This window comes from Aedes albopictus, chromosome 3 (genome assembly GCF_035046485.1).
Source record: "Aedes albopictus strain Foshan chromosome 3, AalbF5, whole genome shotgun sequence".
NCBI classification, from domain to species: Eukaryota; Metazoa; Arthropoda; class Insecta; order Diptera; family Culicidae; genus Aedes; species Aedes albopictus.
The window spans coordinates 202,281,732-202,305,024 of NC_085138.1; the positions used below are offsets into that span (position 1 = coordinate 202,281,732).

Below are 23,293 nucleotides of genomic sequence, written 5' to 3' on the forward strand. Positions count from 1 at the left end.
GGGAAGAAGGTCCGCAAATTTTCAATTTTTCTTCGAATTTTTCCCTTTGGTCCCCCCTTGGGGGAAGTGGGTCCGCAAATTTCCAAATTTTTGAATTTTTCACTTTGGTCCCCTCTTGGGAGAAGAGGGTTCGCAAATTTCCGATTTTTTGAATTTTTTCCTTTGGTCCCCCCTTGGGGGAAGACGGTCCGCAAATTTTCAATTTTTCTTCGAATTTTTCCCTTTGGCCCCCCCTTGGGGGAAGTGGGTCCGCAAATTTCCAAATTTTTGAATTTTTCACTTTGGTCCCCTCTTGGGAGAAGAGGGTTCGCAAATTTCCGATTTTTTGAATTTTTTCCTTTGGTCCCCCATTGGGGGAAGAAGGTCCGCAAATTTCCGATTTTTTGAATTTTTTCCTTTGGTCCCCCCTTGGGAGAAGAAGGTCCGCAAATTTTCAATTTTTCTTCGAATTTTTCCCTTTGGTCCCCCCTTGGGGGAAGTGGGTCCGCAAATTTCCAAATTTTTGAATTTTTCACTTTGGTCCCCCCTTGGGAGAAGAGGGTTCGCAAATTTTCATATTTTTTTTTTAAACTTCCCTTTGGTCCCCCATTGGGGGAAGAATGTCCGCAAATTTCCGATTTTTTGAATTTTTTCCTTTGGTCCCCCCTTGGGAGAAGAAGGTCCGCAAATTTTCAATTTTTCTTCGAATTTTTCCCTTTGGTCCCCCCTTGGGGGAAGTGGGTCCGCAAATTTCCAAATTTTTGAATTTTTCACTTTGGTCCCCCCTTGGGAGAAGAGGGTTCGCAAATTTTCATATTTTTTTTTTAAACTTCCCTTTGGTCCCCCCTTGGGGGAAGAAGGTCCGAAAATTTTCAATTTTTCTTCGAATTTTTCCCTTTGGTCCCCCCTTGGGGGAAGTGGGTCCGCAAATTTCCAAATTTTTGAATTTTTCACTTTGGTCCCCTCTTGGGAGAAGAGGGTTCGCAAATTTCCGATTTTTTGAATTTTTTCCTTTGGTCCCCCCTTGGGGGAAGAAGGTCCGCAAATTTTCAATTTTTCTTCGAATTTTTCCCTTTGGTCCCCCCTTGGGGGAAGTGGGTCCGCAAATTTCCAAATTTTTGAATTTTTCACTTTGGTCCCCCCTTGGGAGAAGAGGGTTCGCAAATTTTCAATTTTTTTTTTAAATTTCCCTTTGGTCCCCCATTGGGGGAAGAATGTCCGCAAATTTCCGATTTTTTGAATTTTTTCCTTTGGTCCCCCCTTGGGGGAAGAAGGTCCGCAAATTTTCAATTTTTCTTCGAATTTTTCCCTTTGGTCCCCCCTTGGGGGAAGTGGGTCCGCAAATTTCCAAATTTTTGAATTTTTCACTTTGGTCCCCCCTTGGGAGAAGAGGGTTCACAAATTTTCAATTTTTTGAATTTTTTCCTTTGGTCCCCCCTTGGGGGAAGAAGGTCCGCAAATTTTCAATTTTTCTTCGAATTTTTCCCTTTGGTCCCCCCTTGGGGGAAGTGGGTCCGCAAATTTCCAAATTTTTGAATTTTTCACTTTGGTCCCCCCTTGGGAGAAGAGGGTTTGCAAATTTTCAATTTTTTTTTAATTTCCCTTTGGTCCCCCATTGGGGGAAGAATGTCCGCAAATTTCCGATTTTTTGAATTTTTTCCTTTGGTCCCCCCTTGGGGGAAGAAGGTCCGCAAATTTTCAATTTCTCTTCGAATTTTTCCCTTTGGTCCCCCCTTGGGGGAAGTGGGTCCGCAAATTTCCAAATTTTTGAATTTTTCACTTTGGTCCCCTCTTGGGAGAAGAGGGTTCGCAAATTTCCGATTTTTTGAATTTTTTCCTTTGGTCCCCCCTTGGGGGAAGAAGGTCCGCAAATTTTCAATTTTTTGAATTTTTTTCCTTTGGTCCCCCCTTGGGGGAAGAAGGTCCGCAAATTTTCAATTTTTCTTCGAATTTTTCCCTTTGGTCCCCCCTTGGGGGAAGTGGGTCCGCAAATTTCCAAATTTTTGAATTTTTCACTTTGGTCCCCCCTTGGGAGAAGTGGGTCCGCAAATTTCCAAATTTTTGAATTTTTCACTTTGGTCCCCCCTTGGGAGAAGAGGGTTCACAAATTTTCAATTTTTTGAATTTTTTCCTTTGGTCCCCCCTTGGGGGAAGAAGGTCCGCAAATTTTCAATTTTTCTTCGAATTTTTCACTTTGGTCCCCCCTTGGGGGAAGAGGGTTCGCAAATTTTCATTTTTTTGAATTTTTCACTTTGGTCCCCCCTTGGGAGAAGAGGGTTCGCAAATTTTCAATTTTTTTTTTTTAAATTTCCCTTTGGTCCCCCATTGGGGGAAGAAGGTCCGCAAATTTCCGATTTTTTGAATTTTTTCCTTTGGTCCCCCCTTGGGGGAAGAAGGTCCGCAAATTTTCAATTTTTCTTCGAATTTTTCCCTTTGGTCCCCCATTGGGGGAAGAAGGTCCGCAAATTTCCGATTTTTTGAATTTTTTCCTTTGGTCCCCCCTTGGGAGAAGAAGGTCCGCAAATTTTCAATTTTTCTTCGAATTTTTCCCTTTGGTCCCCCCTTGGGGGAAGTGGGTCCGCAAATTTCCAAATTTTTGAATTTTTCACTTTGGTCCCCCCTTGGGAGAAGAGGGTTCACAAATTTTCAATTTTTTTTTTAAATTTCCCTTTGGTCCCCCATTGGGGGAAGAATGTCCGCAAATTTCCGATTTTTTGAATTTTTTCCTTTGGTCCCCCCTTGGGGGAAGTGGGTACGCAAATTTCCAAATTTTTGAATTTTTCACTTTGGTCCCCTCTTGGGAGAAGAGGGTTCGCAAATTTCCGATTTTTTGAATTTTTTCCTTTGGTCCCCCCTTGGGGGAAGAAGGTCCGCAAATTTTCAATTTTTCTTCGAATTTTTCCCTTTGGTCCCCCCTTGGGGGAAGTGGGTCCGCAAATTTCCAAATTTTTGAATTTTTCACTTTGGTCCCCCCTTGGGAGAAGAGGGTTCGCAAATTTTCAATTTTTTTTAAATTTCCCTTTGGTCCCCCATTGGGGGAAGAAGGTCCGCAAATTTCCGATTTTTTGAATTTTTTCCTTTGGTCCCCCCTTGGGGGAAGAAGGTCCGCAAATTTTCAATTTTTCTTCAAATTTTTCCCTTTGGTCCCCCCTTGAGGGAAGTGGGTCCGCAAATTTCCAAATTTTTGAATTTTTCTTCGAATTTTTCCCTTTGGTCCCCCCTTGGGGGTAGTGGGTCCGCAAATTTCCAAATTTTTGAATTTTTCACTTTGGTCCCCCCTTGGGGGAAGAAGGTTCGCAAATTTTCATTTTTTTGAATTTTTCATTTTGGTCCCCCCTTGGGAGAAGAGGGTTCGCAAATTTTCAATTTTTTTTTTTAAATTTCCCTTTGGTCCCCCATTGGGGGAAGAAGGTCCGCAAATTTCCGATTTTTTGAATTTTTTCCTTTGGTCCCCCCTTGGGGGAAGAAGGTCCGCAAATTTTCAATTTTTCTTCAAATTTTTCCCTTTGTTCCCCCCTTGAGGGAAGTGGGTCCGCAATTTTCCAAATTTTTGAATTTTTCACTTTGGTCCCCCCTTGGGAGAAGAGGGTTCGCAAATTTTCATATTTTTTTTTTAAACTTCCCTTTGGTCCCCCATTGGGGGAAGAATGTCCGCAAATTTCCGATTTTTTGAATTTTTTCCTTTGGTCCCCCCTTGGGGGAAGAAGGTCCGCAAATTTTCAATTTTTCTTCGAATTTTTCCCTTTGGTCCCCCCTTGGGGGATGGTCATCAGATTCAGCGGACTGTATAAGAAACTTCGGTTTCGCGACGAAATAAAACGCGTGCTTTCGCTTTAACGTCGATACACATTTTGATTTATAAATTCAAGGAAATGTCACACAGAAGGTGCGCTACAACATAGTTGAGCATAAAAAAGAACAAGGTTTATTATACACAGGTTCGGACAATCAATTCAAGGTTTATACATCCTCCCCCGCATTGAAATGGCTATTTCAATGGTCCAGCTTCTGCTCCTCCTGATCCAGTGGAAGAAGGGAAATCTCGGTGACGCCTCGTTTGCATTCACCCCTGGCGGTACGCAGAGTTACGACCCTGGTGATGTTGTCGCTACCCGGATGAGTCTCGATGATTCTGCCGAGTTGCCATTGCATCGGCGGAGCATTGGGATCATTGATGAGCACTAAAGCACCAGGTTTGATTTGGGTTGTCTTGAACCATTTCTGGCGGTTCTGCAACTCCGGCAGATATTCGGCAAGCCACCTTTTCCAGAAATGTTGTTGAGTGGCCTGCACTAGTTGCCACCGTGTCAACGTCGAGAGCTTCATATTGGTATACGATGGCTCGGGGATTGACTGCATTTGCCGTCCAACCAAGAAATGTGCTGGGGTTACGGCGGTCAAATCGTTGGGGTCATCGGAGCATGGCGTGAGTGGTCGTGAGTTGAGCACCGATTCAATCTGAACAAGTACTGTGCTCATTTCCTCGAACGTTAACTTCTGGTTTCCGACTACTCTTTTCAGGTGGTGTTTTACGGATTTAACCCCGGACTCCCAAATCCCTCCAAAGTGGGGACTCCTCGGTGGGATGAAACTCCACGAAATCGATCGGCTTCCGCAGAACTCAGTCAGCTCCTTGATGTGATGTTCGTCAGCGAAAAGTTTGCCCAGCTGTTCCAACTCGGCTTCAGCCCCGACAAAATTCGTCGCATTGTCGGAATAGATCTTGCTGACAGGTCCTCGTCGTCCAGTGAATCGCCTCAAGGTTGCAAGGAAGGCTTCGGTCGTGAGGCTTGACACCAGTTCAAGGTGGATGGCGCGCGTACTGAGACAAACAAAGAGACATACGTACCCTTTCGTGATCATCGGTTTGCGTGCCTGGGTGAGCGACTTGATCAAAAAAGGTCCCGCATAATCGATGCCGGTGTGGAAGAAAGCTGGTGACGGCTGGACACGATAGGATGGGAGATCGCCCATCAACTGCGTCGTCTTCATCGGGTTTGCTCGGAAGCACGGAATACATTGCCTGATCACCTTCCGAATGGTGTTTTTAGCCTGCAATGGCCAGAACCGCTGTCGTAAGATGGCAAGCAACGCCTTTTGTCCTGCGTGAAGGTTACTCTGATGCTCATGGCGGATCAGCAGTTCGGTGAAGGGATGGTTTGGTGGCAGCAACATTTGGTGGCGACTATCATACGGAATGAAAGCCTTCTTGACACGACCACCAACTCGCAGAATCCCGTCAACAGGATCGATGAACGGGTGGAGACTCCGTAGGCGATGTGTACCGCCTTCCTTCAATGCGCGCAGTTCCGGTTGGAATGCCTCCTCTTGCACGCATCGCACTATCAGCTTCAAGGCTTCGTCTCGTTCGTAGGCTGTTGGCGGACCCTTTGTCAACATCTCCCGTCCCGAAAGCACATAGTGGGCGAATCGAACCACCAGGCTCATACAACGCTGTAGTCGAGTGAACGTACCGATTCGATCAAATACTGGTAACCTTGCTGGCGGTTTGGCGAGAACGAGGCACGTTCGTATTTCAGGGAGGTCACTATCGTTCAGAGGAGACGGCTGTTCTACTTGCACTACTTGTTGGTTCAGCACATCGGGTCCATTCCACCAAATAGACCGGTGGATCAGGTGCTGAGGCATCTCGCCCCTCGATATCAAATCGGCAGGGTTATCATACGTTGGAATGTACCGCCACTGGAATTCGTTGGTGAGCTTCTGAATTTCGATGACTCTGTTCGCTACGAATAGCTGTAGATCGGCAGGCGATTTTCGGATCCAGCAAAGCACAATTTGCGAATCACTCCACAGCGTCACACGATCGAATCTTGTGTCGACCGAGTTGAGTACCTTCGTTACTTCTCGAGATAAAAGCAAGGCGGCAAGGAGCTCGGCTCTTGGCGTTGTGATTGGTTTCATCTTACCTGTCTTTTTCGGCAGAATCCTCGACTTACTGCAGATAAGGTTCATCTTGACGGCACCATCGGGGAGTACGAGACGCGTGTACAGGCACGTCCCATAGGCTTGATCTGAAGCGTCAGCAAACCCGTGGAGTTCCACGAGATTCGTTCCATCGCTGAGTATCCACCTTGGAATTTCCAAGTCGTTCAATGCTGGCAGTTGAGTCCGGAAGGCACGCCACTTCTCGGCAATGGCGTCAGGAATGGGATCGTCCCACCCAAGGTTGAGAAGACCGACCTCTCTGAAGATCAGTTTCGCTGTAGTGACCACTGGTCCAGCAAGTCCCAGTGGATCGAAAAACTTTGCAATTTCACTCAGCACTCCCTTGCGAGTCACCGACCGGCAAGCTTCTTCAGGTGGTTGGACGCGGAACGAAAACCAGTCTTGCGAAGCATTCCACACCACTCCGAGAGTTTTAACAACCGCCTTATCAGCAGCATCTTCAACGTCGAAAGTAGTACCCCAGAGGTTCTTCGGGATTTCCTCTAGGATAGCTGGTTCGTTTGAGCACCACTTATGTGCGTCGAATCCACCGCTGTGCAGTAATTGCAGCAGCTGCCGACACAACAACTGCGCCTCCTCGATTGTGCGCGCCCCGCAGAGGGCGTCATCGATGTAGAAAGACTTTTTGAGTACGGGTGCAGCTATCGGGTAATCCTCCATCGAGTCATCGGCCAACTGGGAGAGTGCCATCGTGGCGTGAAACGGCGACGAAGCCAAGCCGTAGGTCACCGTGCGTAATTCAAAAGTCTTCAGGGGTTTCGATCGCTCATCCCGCCATAGTATACGCTGGAAAGGTGCATCTTCAGCATGCATCATCACTTGGCGAAACATCTTCGGTATATCGGCTGTGAAGACGAACCGATAGCACCGGAAGTTCAGCAGGATCGACACCAAATCGTTTTGCATGATTGGGCCAATCTTCAGCGTGTCGTTGATGGAGGTTCCAGTGGACGTTTTTGCAGAACCGTCAAAAACGACCCGCAGTTTCGTCGTTGCACTGCTCGGCCGCAATACGCAGTGGTGAGGCAAATAGTACGATGATCCGACCTTCTCGTTCGGGTTGGCCTGTATTTCGCACATGTGTCCGAGCCGCTCGTACTCGTGGATGAACTCGGAATATTCTGCCTTCAGCTCGGGTCTCTGATCCAGGTGACGTTCGAGCATCAGGAACCGCCGGGTAGCCATTTGCAGCGATTCGCCCAGTTCTGTCTTTCTTTCGTTGAATGGAAGTCGGACTTGGAACCTTCCATCGGGCATTCGTTGAAAGGTGCTCCGGAAGTGCTGGATGCACTCATCGGTACTCGCAGTAGAGTTTCGGCGTAGATCTTCAGCACCTTCGATCTCCCAGAATCGTTTCAGCAATTCGCCCAGGTCGTCTCGCTGGACAACGTTGCAGAATGTGCGTGCGATGACGGGTATTTGATCCGAAATCACGCCACCAATCACCCATCCTAGTTCGGTGTTTCTGAGCGAAGGAAGGTTCTCCGCAAGGGTGATTTTTTCCGCGTTGATGAGGTCCCAGAAGATTTCTGCTCCCAGCAACATATCAATCCGACCTCGCTTGTTGAAGTTGGGGTCGGCGAGCTCCACATGGACTGGGAGATTCCAGTTCGTCACATCGATCGATTTCTCCGGCATATCACTTGTGATCTTCGGCGCTACCAGCAGTTCGAGCTCGGTCGAGTAGCTGGTGACGCGAGACTTGACCGTCGTGCGGACGACGTTGTGGATTCGTGTTGTACCTCCATTTAAACCGCTAACTTGATAGTCGGCACGGTGCTTCTTGAGCGCCAGCTGCGTGGCGAATCGTTCCGTCACAAAGTGATTCTGGGAGCATGAATCGATGAGGGTTCGGCACGGGTGCAAGACGTTGCCATAACCGTTGACCATCACTACAGCGGTTGTCAAAAGCGTCTGCCTTGTCGGACGGTCCGATGACACACACAGAACGACGTTCTGATTCTTCGTTGCTGCCTCAACCGGAGCGGCACTGGCAGCCGAGGGCTCAGCTCGGGAACAGCCTTCACTTGCTGCCTGCTTCGTTGCTGACGGATGCACAATATCTTCCTTCTTGCTCTCCTCCGGATGCAGAAGCGTGTGGTGCTTCCTGCTGCACTTCCGGCACGTACTAGAGGAGGAGCACTCGGTGGTACGATGCCCCTTTCCAAGGCAGTTGAAACAAGCACCAGACTTCCGAAGCAAGCTGTACTTGTCGCTGACACTCTTCTTCTTGAATTCTTCGCACTTATAGAGTTCGTGGGAGTTGTTGCACACTGTACACTGTAGTTCATTTGCTGACACTAGAGTCTTCGATTTTGTTACCGGGCGTACCGGTTTCGGATTCTCCACTTTAGCACTGTTTGTTTCCACTTTTTCCATTATTCGGCACCGCTGTTTCAGGAACTCGATGGTATCCGCATACGATGACAGCTCCCCCGGGTCCTGCTTCGTTTCCCACACCTTACGTGTGTCCCGATCCATCTTCGATGCCAACTGGTTAATCAGCATTTGCTCCCCCAAGCCATCCACTTCGAGTTCCAGGTTTTCGAGTGCCTGAACATTCTTGACGCAGGTGTCAACCAGTTTCCGTAGTTCAGTGGAGCTATCCTTGGAGATTTTCGGCAGTGAGAAGATCGCCTCGATATGCTTGTCGATTATCAAGCGCTTGTCTTCGAATCGGTCGGTTAGAATCGCCCAAGCAGCCTCGTAGTCGCCGTTGTTAATAATATCCTGGTCGATCACTCCCGCTGCTTTACCGACGAGGGCGTTCCGGAGATGGTATAGCTTGATTGCGGGTGATTCCGTCGCGTACCGTGCCATCACGTTCTGAAACATGGACTTGAAGGAGTACCATGCTTCGTACGTTCCATCGAACGTAGGCAACGGAACGGTCAATGGAGGGATGAAGTGTTGGGGGGCAATGACAGGAGCAACAGGAGCAATCGCATTTCCAGCTACTAGGGGTGCCGGAGGAAGTAGCTCCGGTTTCGGCATCGCTTCTTCCAGCAGGGTGCTCAGCTGGATCGTGAGCTCATTATAAAGAGCTTCGAACTCCACATAGCGGTCTTCTTGCTCTCGTCGTCGTTCATCAGAGAGGGGAAGGGCGTATATTTGATTTTGGAATGCGTTGTATTCACTGTAGCAGTTCTCGACAGTCTTTACGTGCAGCTTCAGAAAATGCACGTTTCTAATGTTCGCATTCGGAACCGCGGCACTATGTACGATCGCATTCTTCACTCGCGTTAATTTTCCTTTCACCGCCCCTCTCTGATGAACGAGAGCTTTGAGCGCTTCTTCCATCACTCGCGATTCTTCTTTTCTTCGTTGCACAGAAAGTTGATCACTGATAGACTGCACGGCAGCAGCTCCGTTATCTTCCATTCAGCAAGCGTTTCGAACACGTCCAATCATGTTCGTCACTGGGAGCGCGTTCACTGCGAGCTCGTCGGCAGCACACACGCACACTCGACCGACGCAACGCCTCGACCGAATGTTCACAATTCTCGGATTAGAATCGAGATTTTCCCGGTGGAAAACCCCGTCGATGTTCGATTCCGGCCGTTCCGCGGAACTATCCGGCTCCTAAAGGACCAAAAAGATGGTCATCAGATTCAGCGGACTGTATAAGAAACTTCGGTTTCGCGACGAAATAAAACGCGTGCTTTCGCTTTAACGTCGATACACATTTTGATTTATAAATTCAAGGAAATGTCACACAGAAGGTGCGCTACAACATAGTTGAGCATAAAAAAGAACAAGGTTTATTATACACAGGTTCGGACAATCAATTCAAGGTTTATACAGGGGAAGTGGGTCCGCAAATTTCCAAATTTTTGAATTTTTCACTTTGGTCCCCTCTTGGGAGAAGAGGGTTCGCAAATTTCCGATTTTTTGAATTTTTTCCTTTGGTCCCCCCTTGGGGGAAGACGGTCCGCAAATTTTCAATTTTTCTTCGAATTTTTCCCTTTGGTCCCCCCTTGGGGGAAGTGGGTCCGCAAATTTCCAAATTTTTGAATTTTTCACTTTGGTCCCCTCTTGGGAGAAGAGGGTTCGCAAATTTCCGATTTTTTGAATTTTTTCCTTTGGTCCCCCATTGGGGGAAGAAGGTCCGCAAATTTCCGATTTTTTGAATTTTTTCCTTTGGTCCCCCCTTGGGAGAAGAAGGTCCGCAAATTTTCAATTTTTCTTCGAATTTTTCCCTTTGGTCCCCCCTTGGGGGAAGTGGGTCCGCAAATTTCCAAATTTTTGAATTTTTCACTTTGGTCCCCCCTTGGGAGAAGAGGGTTCGCAAATTTTCATATTTTTTTTTTAAACTTCCCTTTGGTCCCCCATTGGGGGAAGAATGTCCGCAAATTTCCGATTTTTTGAATTTTTTCCTTTGGTCCCCCCTTGGGGGAAGTGGGTCCGCAAATTTCCAAATTTTTGAATTTTTCACTTTGGTCCCCTCTTGGGAGAAGAGGGTTCGCAAATTTCCGATTTTTTGAATTTTTTCCTTTGGTCCCCCCTTGGGGGAAGAAGGTCCGCAAATTTTCAATTTTTCTTCGAATTTTTCCCTTTGGTCCCCCCTTGGGGGAAGTGGGTCCGCAAATTTCCAAATTTTTGAATTTTTCACTTTGGTCCCCCCTTGGGAGAAGAGGGTTCACAAATTTTCAATTTTTTTTTTAAATTTCCCTTTGGTCCCCCATTGGGGGAAGAAGGTTCGCAAATTTCCGATTTTTTGAATTTTTTCCTTTGGTCCCCCCTTGGGGGAAGAAGGTCCGCAAATTTTCAATTTTTCTTCGAATTTCGCAAATTTTCAATTTTTTTTTAAATTTCCCTTTGGTCCCCCATTGGGGGAAGAAGGTCCGCAAATTTCCGATTTTTTGAATTTTTCGCTTTGGTCCCCCCTTGGGGGAAGAAGGTCCGCAAATTTTCAATTTTTCTTCAAATTTTTCCCTTTGGTCCCCCCTTGAGGGAAGTGGGTCCGCAAATTTCCAAATTTTTGAATTTTTCACTTTGGTCCCCCCTTGGAGAAGAGGGTTCGCAAATTTTCATTTTTTTTATTAATTTCCCTTTGGTCCCCCATTGGGGGAAGAATGCCCGCAAATTTCCGATTTTTTGAATTTTTTCCTTTGGTCCCCCCTTGGGGGAAGAAGGTCCGCAAATTTTCAATTTTTCTTCGAATTTTTCCCTTTGGTCCCCCCTTGGGGGAAGTGGGTCCGCAAACCCCCTTTGGGGGCTGTCCATTAATTACGTAAGACAAAAATTACGATTTTTCGACAGCCCCACCCCCCTTGTAATTTTTTTTTGTACGAGAACCCTAAACATTTTTGTTTGTTTTCGATTTCTCAAACCCCCCTTCCCCCTATAAACCCTTACATAATTAATGGACAGCAATTTGGGGGAAGGGGGTCCGCAAATTTTCATATTTTTGAATTTTTCTCTTTGGTCCCCCCTTGGGGGAAGGGGTTCCGCAAATTTTCAAACTTTTCCCTTTGATGCCCCCTTGGGGGAAGGGGGTCCGCAAATTTTTAATTTTTCGAATTTTTCCCATTGGTCCCCCCTTGGGGGAAGGTGGTTCGCAAATTTTCAAATTTTTCCCTTTAGCAGCACAGCACCGTGGGGGAAGGGGGTCCGCAAATTTTCATATTTTTGAATTTTTTTCTCCCCCCTTAGGGGAAGAGGGTCCGCAAATTTTCAAACTTTTCCTCTTAGTTCCCCCTTGGGGAAGAAGGTCCGCTAATTTTCAATTTTTTGAATTTTTTTCTCCCCCCTTAGGGGAAGAGGGTCCGCAAATTTTCAAACTTTTCCCCTTAGTTCCACCTTGGGAGAAGGGTCCGCAAATTTTCAAACTTTTCCCTTTGGTCCCCCCTTGGGGGAAGGGGATCGGCAGTTTTTCCAATTTTTGATTTTTTCCCTTTAGTCCCCCCTTGGGGGAAGGTCTACAAATTTTCAAATTATTTTGAATTTTTCCCTTTGTAGGGAAGGGGCCCGCAAATTTTCAAATTTTTGAAGTTTTCCCTTTGGTCCACCCTTGGAGGTATGGGGTCCGCAAATTTTCCAACTTTTCCCTTTGGTCCTTGGGGGAAGGGGGTCCTCAATTTTTCAAATTTTTCCCTTTAGTCGCTAATTTTCAATTTTTTCTCTTTGGTTCTCTCTTGGGGAAAGAGTCGGCAAATTTTCAATTTTTTGAATTTTTCCCTTTGGTCCCCCCTTGGGGGAAGAAGGTCCACAAATTTTCAAATTATTTTGAATTTTTCCCTTTAGTCCCTCCTTGGGGGAGAGGGTACGCTAATTTTCAAATGTTTGAATAATAATTTGGTTCCCCCTTGGGGGAAGGGTCGGCAAATTTTCAATTTTTTGAATTTTTCCCTTTGGTCCCCCTTGGGGGAAGGGGTTCCGCAAATTTTCAAACTTTTCCCTTTGATGCCCCCTTGGGGGAAGTGGGTCCGCAAATTTCCAAATTTTTGAATTTTTCACTTTGGTCCCCCCTTGGGAGAAGAGGGTTCACAAATTTTCAAATTTTTTTTTTAATTTCCCTTTGGTCCCCCATTGGGGGAAGAAGGTCCGCAAATTTCCGATTTTTTGAATTTTTTCCTTTGGTCCCCCCTTGGGGGAAGAAGGTCCGCAAATTTTCAATTTTTCTTCGAATTTTTCCCTTTGGTCCCCCCTTGGGGAAGGTGGTTCGCAAATTTTCAAATTTTTGAATTTTTCCCTTTGGTCCCCCCTTGAGGGTAGGGGGTCCGCAATTTTTCAAATTTTTCCCTTTAGTCCCCCCTTGGGGGAGAGGGTACGCTTATTTTCAAATTTTTCTCTTTGGTTCCCTCTTGGGGGAAGAGTCCGCAAAATTTCAAATTTTTGAATTTTTCCCTTTGGTCCCCCCTTGGGGGATGTAGGTCCGCAATTTTTCATTTATTTCCTTCAGTCCCCTTTTGGGGGAAGGGGGTCCGCCAAATTTCAAATTTTAGAATTTTTCTTTCTGGCAAATTTTCAAAAATTTCTCTTTAGTCCCCCCTTGGTGGAAGAGGGTTCGCAAATTTTCAATTTTTTGAATTTTCCCATTGGTCCCCCCTTGGGGGAAGGGGGTTCGCAAATTTTCAAATTTTTGAAGTTTTCCCTTTGGTCCCCCATTGGGGGAAGAAGGTCCGCAAATTTCCGATTTTTTAAATTTTTCCCTTTGGTCCCCCCTTGTAGGGAAGGGGGCCCACAAATTTTTAAATTTTTGAAGTTTTCCCTTTGGACCCCCTTTGGGGGCTGTCCATTAATTACGTAAGAAAAAAATTACGATTTTTCGACAGCCCCACCCCCCTTGTAATATTTTTTGTACGAGAACCCTAAACATTTTTGTTTGTTTTCGATTTCTCAAACCCCCCTTCCCCCTATAAACCCTTACATAACTAATGGACAACACCTTGAGGGAAGGGGGTCCGCAAATTTTCATATTTTTGAATTTTTCTCTTTGGTCCCCCCTTGGGGGAAGAGGGTCCGCAAATTTTCAAACTTTTCCCCTTAGTTCCCCCTTGGGGAAGAAGGTCCGCTAATTTTCAATTTTTTGAATTTTTCTCTTTGGTCCCCCCTTGAGAGAGGGGTCCGCAAATTTTCAAACTTTTCCCTTTGGTCCCCCCTTGGGGGAAGGGGATCGGCAATTTTTCCAATTTTTGATTTTTTCCCTTTAGTCCCCCCTTGGGGGAAGGTCTACAAATTTTCAAATTATTTTGAATTTTTCCCTTTGTAGGGAAGGGGCCCGCAAATTTTCAAATTTTTGAAGTTTTCCCTTTGGTCCACCCTTGGAGGTATGGGGTTCGCAAATTTTCCAACTTTTCCCTTTGGTCCTTGGGGGAAGGGGGTCCTCAATTTTTCAAATTTTTCCCTTTAGTCGCTAATTTTCAATTTTTTTCTCTTTGGTTCCCTCTTGGGGGAAGAGTCGGCAAATTTTCAATTTTTTGAATTTTTCCCTTTGGTCCCCCCTTGGGGGAAGAAAGTCCACAAATTTTCAAATTATTTTGAATTTTTCCCGTTAGTCCCTCCTTGGGGGAGAGGGTACGCTAATTTTCAAATGTTTGAATTATTCTCTTTGGTTCCCCCTTGGGGGAAGGGTCGGCAAATATTCAATTTTTTGAATTTTTCCCTTTGGTCCCCCTTGGGGGAAGGGGTTCCGCAAATTTTCAAACTTTTCCCTTTGATGCCCCCTTGGGGGAAGGGGGTCCGCCAATTTTTAATTTTTTGAATTTTTCCCATTGGTCCCCCCTTGGGGGAAGGTGGTTCGCAAATTTTCAAATTTTTTGAATTTTTCCCTTTGGTCCCCCTTGAGGGAAGGGGGTCCGCAATTTTTCAAATTTTTCCCTTTAGTCCCCCCTTGGGGGAGAGAGTACGCTAATTTTCAAATTTTTCTCTTTGGTTCCCTCTTGGGGGAAGAGTCCGCAAAATTTCAAATTTTTGAATTTTTCCCTTTGGTCCCCCCTTGGGGGATGTAGGTCCGCAATTTTTCATTTTTTCCCTTCAGTCCCCTTTTGGGGGAAGGGGGTCCGCCAAATTTCAAATTATTTTTTGTATGAGAACCCGAAACATTTTTGTTTAGTTTCGATTTCTCAAACCCCCCTTCCCCCTACAAACCCTTACATAATTAATGGACAGCACCTTGGGGGAAGGGGGTCCGCAAATTTTCATATTTTAGAATTTTTCTCTTTGGTCCCCCCCTGGGGGAAGAGGGTCCGCAAATTTTCAAACTTTTCCCCTTAGTTCCCCCTTGGGGAAGAAGGTCCGCTAATTTTCAATTTTTTGAATTTTTCTCTTTGGTCCCCCCCTTGGGAGAAGGGTCTGCAAATTTTCAAACTTTTCCCTTTGGTCCCCCCTTGGGGGAAGGGGATCGGTAATTTTTCCAATTTTTGATTTTTTCCCTTAAGTCCCCCCTTGGGTGTACAAATTTTCAAATTATTTTGAATTTTTCCCTTTGTAGGGAAGGTGCCCGCAAATTTTCAAATTTTTGAAGTTTTCATTTGGTCCACCCTTGGGGGATGTAGGTCCGCAATTTTTCATTTTTTTTCCTTCAGTCCCCTTTTGGAGGATGGGGGTCCGCCAAATTTCAAATTTTGGAATTTTTCTTTTTGGCAAATTTTCAAAATTTTCTCTTTAGTCCCCCCTTGGTGGAAGAGGGTCCGCAAATTTTCAATTTTTTGAATTTTTCCCATTGGTCCCCCCTTGGGGGAAGGTGGTTCGCAAATTTTCAAATTTTTGAATTTTTCCCTTTGGTCCCCCCTTGGGGGATGTAGGTCCGCAATTTTTCATTTTTTTCCTTCAGTCCCCTTTTGGAGGAAGGGGGTCCGCCAAATTTCAAATTTTGGAATTTTTCTTTCTGGCAAATTTTCAAAATTTTCTCTTTAGTCCCCCCTTGGTGGAAGAGGGTATTTTTTGAATTTTTCCCATTGGTCCCCCCTTGGGGGAAGGGGGTCCGCAAATTTTTAATTTTTTGAATTTTTCCCATTGGTCCCCCCTTGGGGGAAGGTGGTTCGCAAATTTTCAAATTTTTGAATTTTTCCCTTTGGTCCCCCCTTGGGGGATGTAGGTCCGCAATTTTTCTTTTTTTTCCTTCAGTCCCCTTTTGGAGGAGGGGGTCCGCCAAATTTCAAATTTTGAAATTTTTCTTTCTGGCAAATTTTCAAAATTTTCTCTTTAGTCCCCCCTTGGTGGAAGAGGGTCCGCAAATTTTCAATTTTTTGAACTTTTCCCATTGGTCCCCCCTTGGGGGAAGGGGGTTCGCAAATTTTCAAATTTTTGAAGTTTTCCCTTTGGTCCCCCCTTGGGGGAGAGGGTACGCTAATTTTCAAATTTTTCTCTTTGGTTCCCTCTTGGGGGAAGAGTCCGCAAAATTTCAAATTTTTGAATTTTTCCCTTTGGTCCCCCCTTGGGGATAGGGAGCCCGCATTTTTTCAAATTTTTCCTTTTGGTCCCCCCTTGGTGGAAGAGGGTCCGCTAATTTTCAATTTTTTGTGGCCCCCTTGGAAAAAATGGATCCAAAAATTTACATTTTTTTTTTTAATTTTTCCCTTTGGTCCCCTCTTGGTGGAAGAGGGTCCGCTAATTTCCAATTTTTTGAATTTTTCTCTTTGGTCCCCCCTTGGGAGAAGAGGATCTGCAAATTTTCAAATTTTTCCCTTTAGTCCCCCCTTGGTGGAAGAGGGTCCGCAAATTTTCAATTTTTTGAATTTTTCCCATTAGCAATGAGAGGTACGCTAATTTTCAAATTTTTCTCTTTGGTTCCCTCTTGGAGAAAGAGTCCGCAAAATTTCAAATTTTTGAATTTTTCCCTTTGGTCCCCCCTTGGGAGAAGAGGGTCTGCAAATTTTCAAATTTTTCCTTTTGGTCCCCCCTTGGTGGAAGGGGGTTCGCAAATTTTCAAATTTTTGAAGTTTTCCCTGGTCCTTCCTCGGAGAAAGAAAGTTTGCAATTTTTTAAAATTTTTGATTTTTTCCTTTGATTCCCTCTTGGGGGAAGTTGGTCCGCAAATTTTTTTTAATTTTTTTCTTTGGGGGAAATGAGTTTCTGTGGCCCCCTTGGAAAAAATGGATCCAAAAATTTACATTTTTTTTTAATTTTTCCCTTTGGTCCCCTCTTGGGGAAAATGGATCCGAAAATTGTGAACCTTTTTGAATTTTTCCCTTTGGTCCCCCCTTGGAGGAAGTGGGTCCGCAATTTTTTTCCCCTTTGGGGAAAATGGTTCCGCAAATTTTAATTTTTTGAATTTTTGCCTTTGGCCCCCTTGGAGGAAATGGGTCTGCAATTTATCATTTTTTTGAATTTCTCCCTTTGGTTCCCCCTTGGGGGAAGTGGGTCCACAAATTTTCATTTTTTTCCCTTTGGTCCCCCCTTGGGAGAAGAGGGTTCGCAAATTTTCAATTTTTTTTTAAATTTCCCTTTGGTCCCCCACTGGGGGAAGAAGGTCCGCAAATTTCCGATTTTTTGAATTTTTTCCTTTGGTCCCCCCTTGGGGGAAGAAGGTCCGCAAATTTTCAATTTTTCTTCGAATTTTTCCCTTTGGTCCCCCCTTGGGGGAAGTGGGTTCGCAAATTTCCAAATTTTTGAATTTTTCACTTTGGTCCCCCCTTGGGAGAAGAGGGTTCGCAAATTTTCAATTTTTTTTTAAATTTCCCTTTGGTCCCCCATTGGGGGAAGAAGGTCCGTAAATTTCCGATTTTTTGAATTTTTCCCTTTGGTCCCCCCTTGTAGGGAAGGGGCCCACAAATTTTTAAATTTTTGAAGTTTTCCGTTTGGACCCCCTTTGGGGGCTGTCCATTAATTACGTAAGAAAAAAATTACGATTTTTCGACAGCCCCACCCCCCTTGTAATATTTTTTGTATGAGAACCCTAAACATTTTTGTTTGTTTTCGATTTCTCAAACCCCCCTTCCCCCTATAAACCCTTACATAATTAATGGACAGCACCTTGGGGGAAGGGGGTCCGCAAATTTTCATATTTTTGAATTTTTCTCTTTGGTAGCCCCTTGGAGGAGAGGGTCCGCAAATTTTCAATTTTTTCCCCTTAGTTCCCCCTTGGGGAAGAAGGTCCGCTAATTTTCAATTTTTTGAATTTTTCTCTTTGGTCCCCCCTTGGGAGAAGGGTCTGCAAATTTTCAAACTTTTCCCTTTGGTCCCCCCTTGGGGGAAGGGGATCGGTAATTTTTCCAATTTTTGATTTTTTCCCTTTAGTCCCCCCTTGGGGGAAGGTCTACAAATTTTCAAATTATTGTGAATTTTTCCATTTGTAGGGAAGGGGCCCGCAAATTTTAAAATTTTTGAAGTTTTCCCTTTGGTCCACCCTTGAAGGTATGGGGTCCGCAAATTTTCCAACTTTTCCCTTTGGTCCTTGGGGGAAGGGGGTCCTCAATTTTTCAAATTTTTCCCTTTAGTCGCTAATTTTAAATTTTTTCTCTTTGGTTCCCTCTTGGGGGAAGAGTCGGCAAATTTTCAATTTTTTGAATTTTTCCCTTTGGTCCCCCTTGGGGGAAGGGGTTCCACAAATTTTCAAACTTTTCCCTTTGATGATGGGGGAAGGGGGTCCGCAAATTTTTAATTTTTTGAATTTTTCCCATTGGTCCCCCCTTGGGGGAAGGTGGTTCGCAAATTTTCAAATTTTTGAATTTTTCCCTTTGGTCCCCCCTTGGGGGATGTAGGTCCGCAATTTTTCATTTTCTTCCTTCAGTCCCCTTTTGGGGGAAGGGGGTCCGCCAAATTTCAAATTTTAGATTTTTTCTTTCTGGCAAATTTTTAAAATTTTCTCTTTAGTCCCCCCTTGGTGGAAGAGGGTCCGCAAATTTTCAATTTTTTGAATTTTTCCCATTGGTCCCCCCTTGGGGGAAGGGGGTTCGCAAATTTTCAAGTTTTTGAAGTTTTCCCTTTGGTCCTCCCTTGGGGGAAGTGGGTCCGCAATTTTTCAAATTTTTCCCTTTAGTCTCCCCTTGGGGGAGAGAGTACGCTAATTTTCAATTTTTTCTCTTTGGTTCCCTCTTGGGGGAAGAGTCCGCAAAATTTCAAATTTTTGAATTTTTCCCTTTGGTCCCCCCTTGGGGGATGTAGGTCCGCAATTTTTCATTTTTTTCCTTCAGTCCCCTTTTGGGGGAAGGGGGTCCGCCAAATTTCAAATTTTAGAATTTTTCTTTCTGGCAAATTTTCAAAATTTTCTCTTTAGTCCCCCCTTGGTGGAAGAGGGTCCGCAAATTTTCAATTTTTTGAATTTTTCCCATTGGTCCCCCCTTGGGGGAAGGGGGTTCGCAAATTTTCAAATTTTTGAAGTTTTCCCTTTGGTCCCCCCTTGGGGGAAGGGGGTCCGCAATTTTTCAAAGTTTTCCCTTTAGTCCCCCCTTGGGGGAGAGGGTACGCTTATTTTCAAATTTTTCTCTTTGGTTCCCTTTTGGGGGAAGAGTCCGCAAAATTTCAAATTTTTGAATTTTTCCCTTTGGTCCCCCCTTAGGGGAAGAAGGTCCACACATTTTCAAATGATTTTGAATTTTTCCCTTTAGTCCCTCCTTGGGGGAGAGGGTACGCTAATTTTCAAATGTTTGAATTATTCTCTTTGGTTCCCCCTTGGAGGAAGGGTCGGCAAATTTTCAATTTTTTGAATTTTTCCCTTTGGTCCCCCTTGGGGGAAGGGGTTCCACAAATTTTCAAACTTTTCCCTTTGATGATGGGGGAAGGGGGTCCGCAAATTTTTAATTTTTTGAATTTTTCCCATTGGTCCCCCCTTGGGGGAAGGTGGTTCGCAAATTTTCAAATTTTTGAATTTTTCCCTTTGGTCCCCTCTTGGGGGATGTAGGTCCGCAATTTTTCATTTTTTTCCTTCAGTCCCCTTTTGGGGGAAGGGGGTCCGCCAAATTTCAAATTTTAGATTTTTTCTTTCTGGCAAATTTTTAAAATTTTCTCTTTAGTCCCCCCTTGGTGGAAGAGGGTCCGCAAATTTTCAATTTTTTGAATTTTTCCCATTGGTCCCCCCTTGGGGGAAGGGGGTTCGCAAATTTTCAAATTTTTGAAGTTTTCCCTTTGGTCCTCCCTTGGGGGAAGTGGGTCCGCAATTTTTCAAATTTTTCCCTTTAGTCTCCCCTTCGGGGAGAGGGTACGCTAATTTTCAATTTTTTCTCTTTGGTTCCCTCTTGGGGGAAGAGTCCGCAAAATTTCAAATTTTTGAATTTTTCCCTTTGGTCCCCCCTTGGGGGATGTAGGTCCGCAATTTTTCATTTTTTTCCTTCAGTCCCCTTTTGGGGGAAGGGGGTCCGCCAAATTTCAAATTTTAGAATTTTTCTTTCTGGCAAATTTTCAAAATTTTCTCTTTAGTCCCCCCTTGGTGGAAGAGGGTCCGCAAATTTTCAATTTTTTGAATTTTTCCCATTGGTCCCCCCTTGAGGGAAGGGGGTTCGCAAATTTTCAAATTTTTGAAGTTTTCCCTTTGGTCCCCCCTTGGGGGAAGGGGGTCCGCAATTTTTCAAAGTTTTCCCTTTAGTCCCCCCTTGGGGGAGAGGGTACGCTTATTTTCAAATTTTTCTCTTTGGTTCCCTTTTGGGGGAAGAGTCCGCAAAATTTCAAATTTTTGAATTTTTCCCTTTGGTCCCCCCTTGGGGGAAGGTAGTCCGCATTTTTTCAAATTTTTCCTTTTGGTCCCCCCTTGGTGGAAGAGGGTCCGCTAATTTTCAATTTTTTGTGGCCCCCTTGGAAAAAATGGATCCAAAAATTTACATTTTTTTTTAAATTTTTCCCTTTGGTCCCCTCTTGGGGAAAATGGATCCGAAAATTGTGAACTTTTTGAATTTTTCCCCTTGGAGGAAGTGGGTCCGCAATTTTTTTCCCCTTTGGGGAAAATGGGTCCGCAAATTTTAATTTCTTGAATTTTTGCCTTTGGCCCCCTTGGAGGAAGTGGGTCTGCAATTTATCATTTTTTTGAAATTCTCCCTTTGGTTCCTCCTTGGGGGAAGTGGGTCCACAAATTTTTATTTTTTCCCTTTGGTCCCCCCTTGGGAGAAGAGGGTTCACAAATTTTCAATTTTTTTTTTAAATTTCCCTTTGGTCCCCCATTGGAGGAAGAAGGTCCGCAAATTTCCGATTTTTTGAATTTTTTCCTTTGGTCCCCCCTTGGGGGAAGAAGGTCCGCAAATTTTCAATTTTTCTTCGAATTTTTCCCTTTGGCCCCCCCTTGGGGGAAGTGGGTCCGCAAATTTCCAAATTTTTGAATTTTTCACTTTGGTCCCCCCTTGGGAGAAGAGGGTTCGCAAATTTTCAATTTTTTTTTTAAATTTCCCTTTGGTCCCCCATTGGGGGAAAAAGGTTCGCAAATTTCCGATTTTTTGAAATTTTTCCTTTGGTCCCCCCTTGGGGGAAGAAGGTCCGCAAATTTTCAATTTTTCTTCGAATTTTTCCCTTTGGTCCCCCCTTGGGAGAAGTGGGTCCGCAAATTTCCAAATTTTTGAATTTTTCACTTTGGTCCCCTCTTGGGAGAAGAGGGTTCGCAAATTTCCGATTTTTTGAATTTTTTCCTTTGGTCCCCCCTTGGGGGAAGAAGGTCCGCAAATTTTCAATTTTTCTTCGAATTTTTCCCTTTGGTCCCCCCTTGGGGGAAGTGGGTCCGCAAATTTCCAATTTTTTGAATTTTTCACTTTGGTCCCCCCTTGGGAGAAGAGGGTTCGCAAATTTTCAATTTTTTTTTTAATTTCCCTTTGGTCCCCCATTGGGGGAAGAAGGTCCGCAAATTTCCGATTTTTTGAATTTTTTCCTTTGGTCCCCCCTTGGGGGAAGAAGGTCCGCAAATTTTCAATTTTTCTTCGAATTTTTCCCTTTGGTCCCCCCTTGGGGGAAGTGGGTCCGCAAATTTCCAAATTTTTGAATTTTTCACTTTGGTCTCCCCTTGGGAGAAGAGAGTTCGCAAATTTTCATTTTTTTTTTAAATTTCCCTTTGGTCCCCCATTGGGGGAAGAAGGTCCGCAAATTTCCGATTTTTTGAATTTTTCCCTTTGGTCCCCCCTTGTAGGGAAGGGGGCCCACAAATTTTTAAATTTTTGAAGTTTTCCCTTTGGACCCCCTTTGGGGGCTGTTCATTAATTACGTAAGAAAAAAATTACGATTTTTCGACAGCCCCACCCCCCTTGTAATATTTTTTGTATGAGAACCCTAAACATTTTGTTTTCTCAAACCCCCCTTCCCCCTATAAACCCTTACATAATTAATGGACAGCACCTTGGGGGAAGAAGGTCCGCAAATTTTCATATTTTTGAATTTTTTTCTCCCCCCTTAGGGGAAGAGGGTCCGCAAATTTTCAAACTTTTCCCCTTAGTTCCCCCTTGGGGAAGAAGGTCCGCTAATTTTCAATTTTTTGAATTTTTCTCTTTGGTCCCCTCTTGGGAGAAGGGTCCGCAAATTTTCAAACTTTTCCCTTTGGTCCCCCCTTGGGGGAAGGGGATCGGCAATTTTTCCAATTTTTGATTTTTTCCCTTTAGTCCCCCCTTGGGGGAAGGTCTACAAATTTTCAAATTATTTTGAATTTTTCCCTTTGTAGGGAAGGGGCCCGCAAATTTTCAAATTTTTGAAGTTTTCCCTTTGGTCCACCCTTGGAGGTATGGGGTCCGGAAATTTTCCAACTTTTCCCTTTGGTCCTTGGGGGAAGGGGGTCCTCAATTTTTCAAATTTTTCCCCTTAGTCGCTAATTTTCAATTTTTTCTCTTTGGTTCCCTCTTGGGGGAAGAGTCGGCAAATTTTCAATTTTTTGAATTTTTCCCTTTGGTCCACAAATTTTCAAATTATTTTGAATTTTTCCCTTTAGTCCCTCCTTGGGGGAGAGGGTACGCTAATTTTCAAATGTTTGAATAATAATTTGGTTCCCCCTTGGGGGAAGGGTCGGCAAATTTTCAATTTTTTGAATTTTTCCCTTTGGTCCCCCTTGGGGGAAGGGGTTCCGCAAATTTTCAAACTTTTCCCTTTGATGCCCCCTTGGGGGAAGGGGGTCCGCAAATTTTTAATTTTTTGAATTTTTCCCATTGGTCCCCCCTTGGGGGAAGGTGGTTCGCAAATTTTCAAATTTTTGAATTTTTCCCTTTGGTCCCCCCTTGAGGGAAGGGGGTCCGCAATTTTTCAAATTTTTCCCTTTAGTCCCCCCTTGGGGGAGAGGGTACGCTAATTTTCAAATTTTTCTCTTTGGTTCCCTCTTGGGGGAAGAGTCCGCAAAATTTCAAATTTTTGAATTTTTCCCTTTGGTCCCCCCTTGGGGGAAGGGAGTCCGCATTTTTTCAAATTTTTCCTTTTGGTCCCCCCTTGGTGGAAAAGGGTCCGCTAATTTCCAATTTTTTGAATTTTTCTCTTTGGTCCCCCCTTGGGAGAAGAGGGTCTGCAAATTTTCAAATTTTTCCCTTTAGTCCCCCCTTGGTGGAAGAGGGTCCGCAAATTTTCAATTTTTTGAATTTTCCCCATTAGCAATGAGAGGTCCGCTAATTTTCAAATTTTTCTCTTTGGTTCCCTCTTGGGGGAAGAGTCCGCAAAATTTCAAATTTTTGAATTTTTCCCTTTGGTCCCCCCTTGGGGGAAGGGAGTCCGCATTTTTTCAAATTTTTCCTTTTGGTCCCCCCTTGGTGGAAGAGGGTCCGCTGATTTTCAATTTTTTTAATTTTTCTCTTTGGTCCCCCCTTGGGAGAAGAGGGTCTGCAAATTTTCAAATTTTTCCCTTTAGTCCCCCCTTGGTGGAAGGGGGTTCGCAAATTTTCAAATTTTTGAAGTTTTCCCTGGTCCTTCCTCGGAGAAAGAAAGTTTGCAAATTTTTAAAATTTTTGATTTTTTCCTCTGGTTCCCTCTTGGGGGAAGTTGGTCCGCAAATTTTTTAAAATTTTTTTCTTTGGGGGAA

At 44.5% G+C, this 23,293-nt stretch overlaps 1 protein-coding gene across 1 annotated transcript; it reads right to left on the reverse strand.

The window, feature by feature from the left end:
* Window positions 1–3,972: 3,972 nt before the first annotated feature.
* On the reverse strand, window positions 3,973–9,330 carry LOC134290546 (uncharacterized). Its single transcript, XM_062857707.1, has one exon. It carries the CDS (start codon window positions 9,328–9,330, stop codon window positions 3,973–3,975), a length of 5,358 nt encoding a protein of 1,785 aa, XP_062713691.1.
* Between the last annotated feature and the right edge of the window lie 13,963 nt (window positions 9,331–23,293).

Bases quoted from the DNA above. Each gene is read 5' to 3' on its own strand.
- LOC134290546 (XM_062857707.1), bottom strand. From the start codon at position 9,330: ATGGAAGATAACGGAGCTGCTGCCGTGCAGTCTATCAGTGATCAACTT.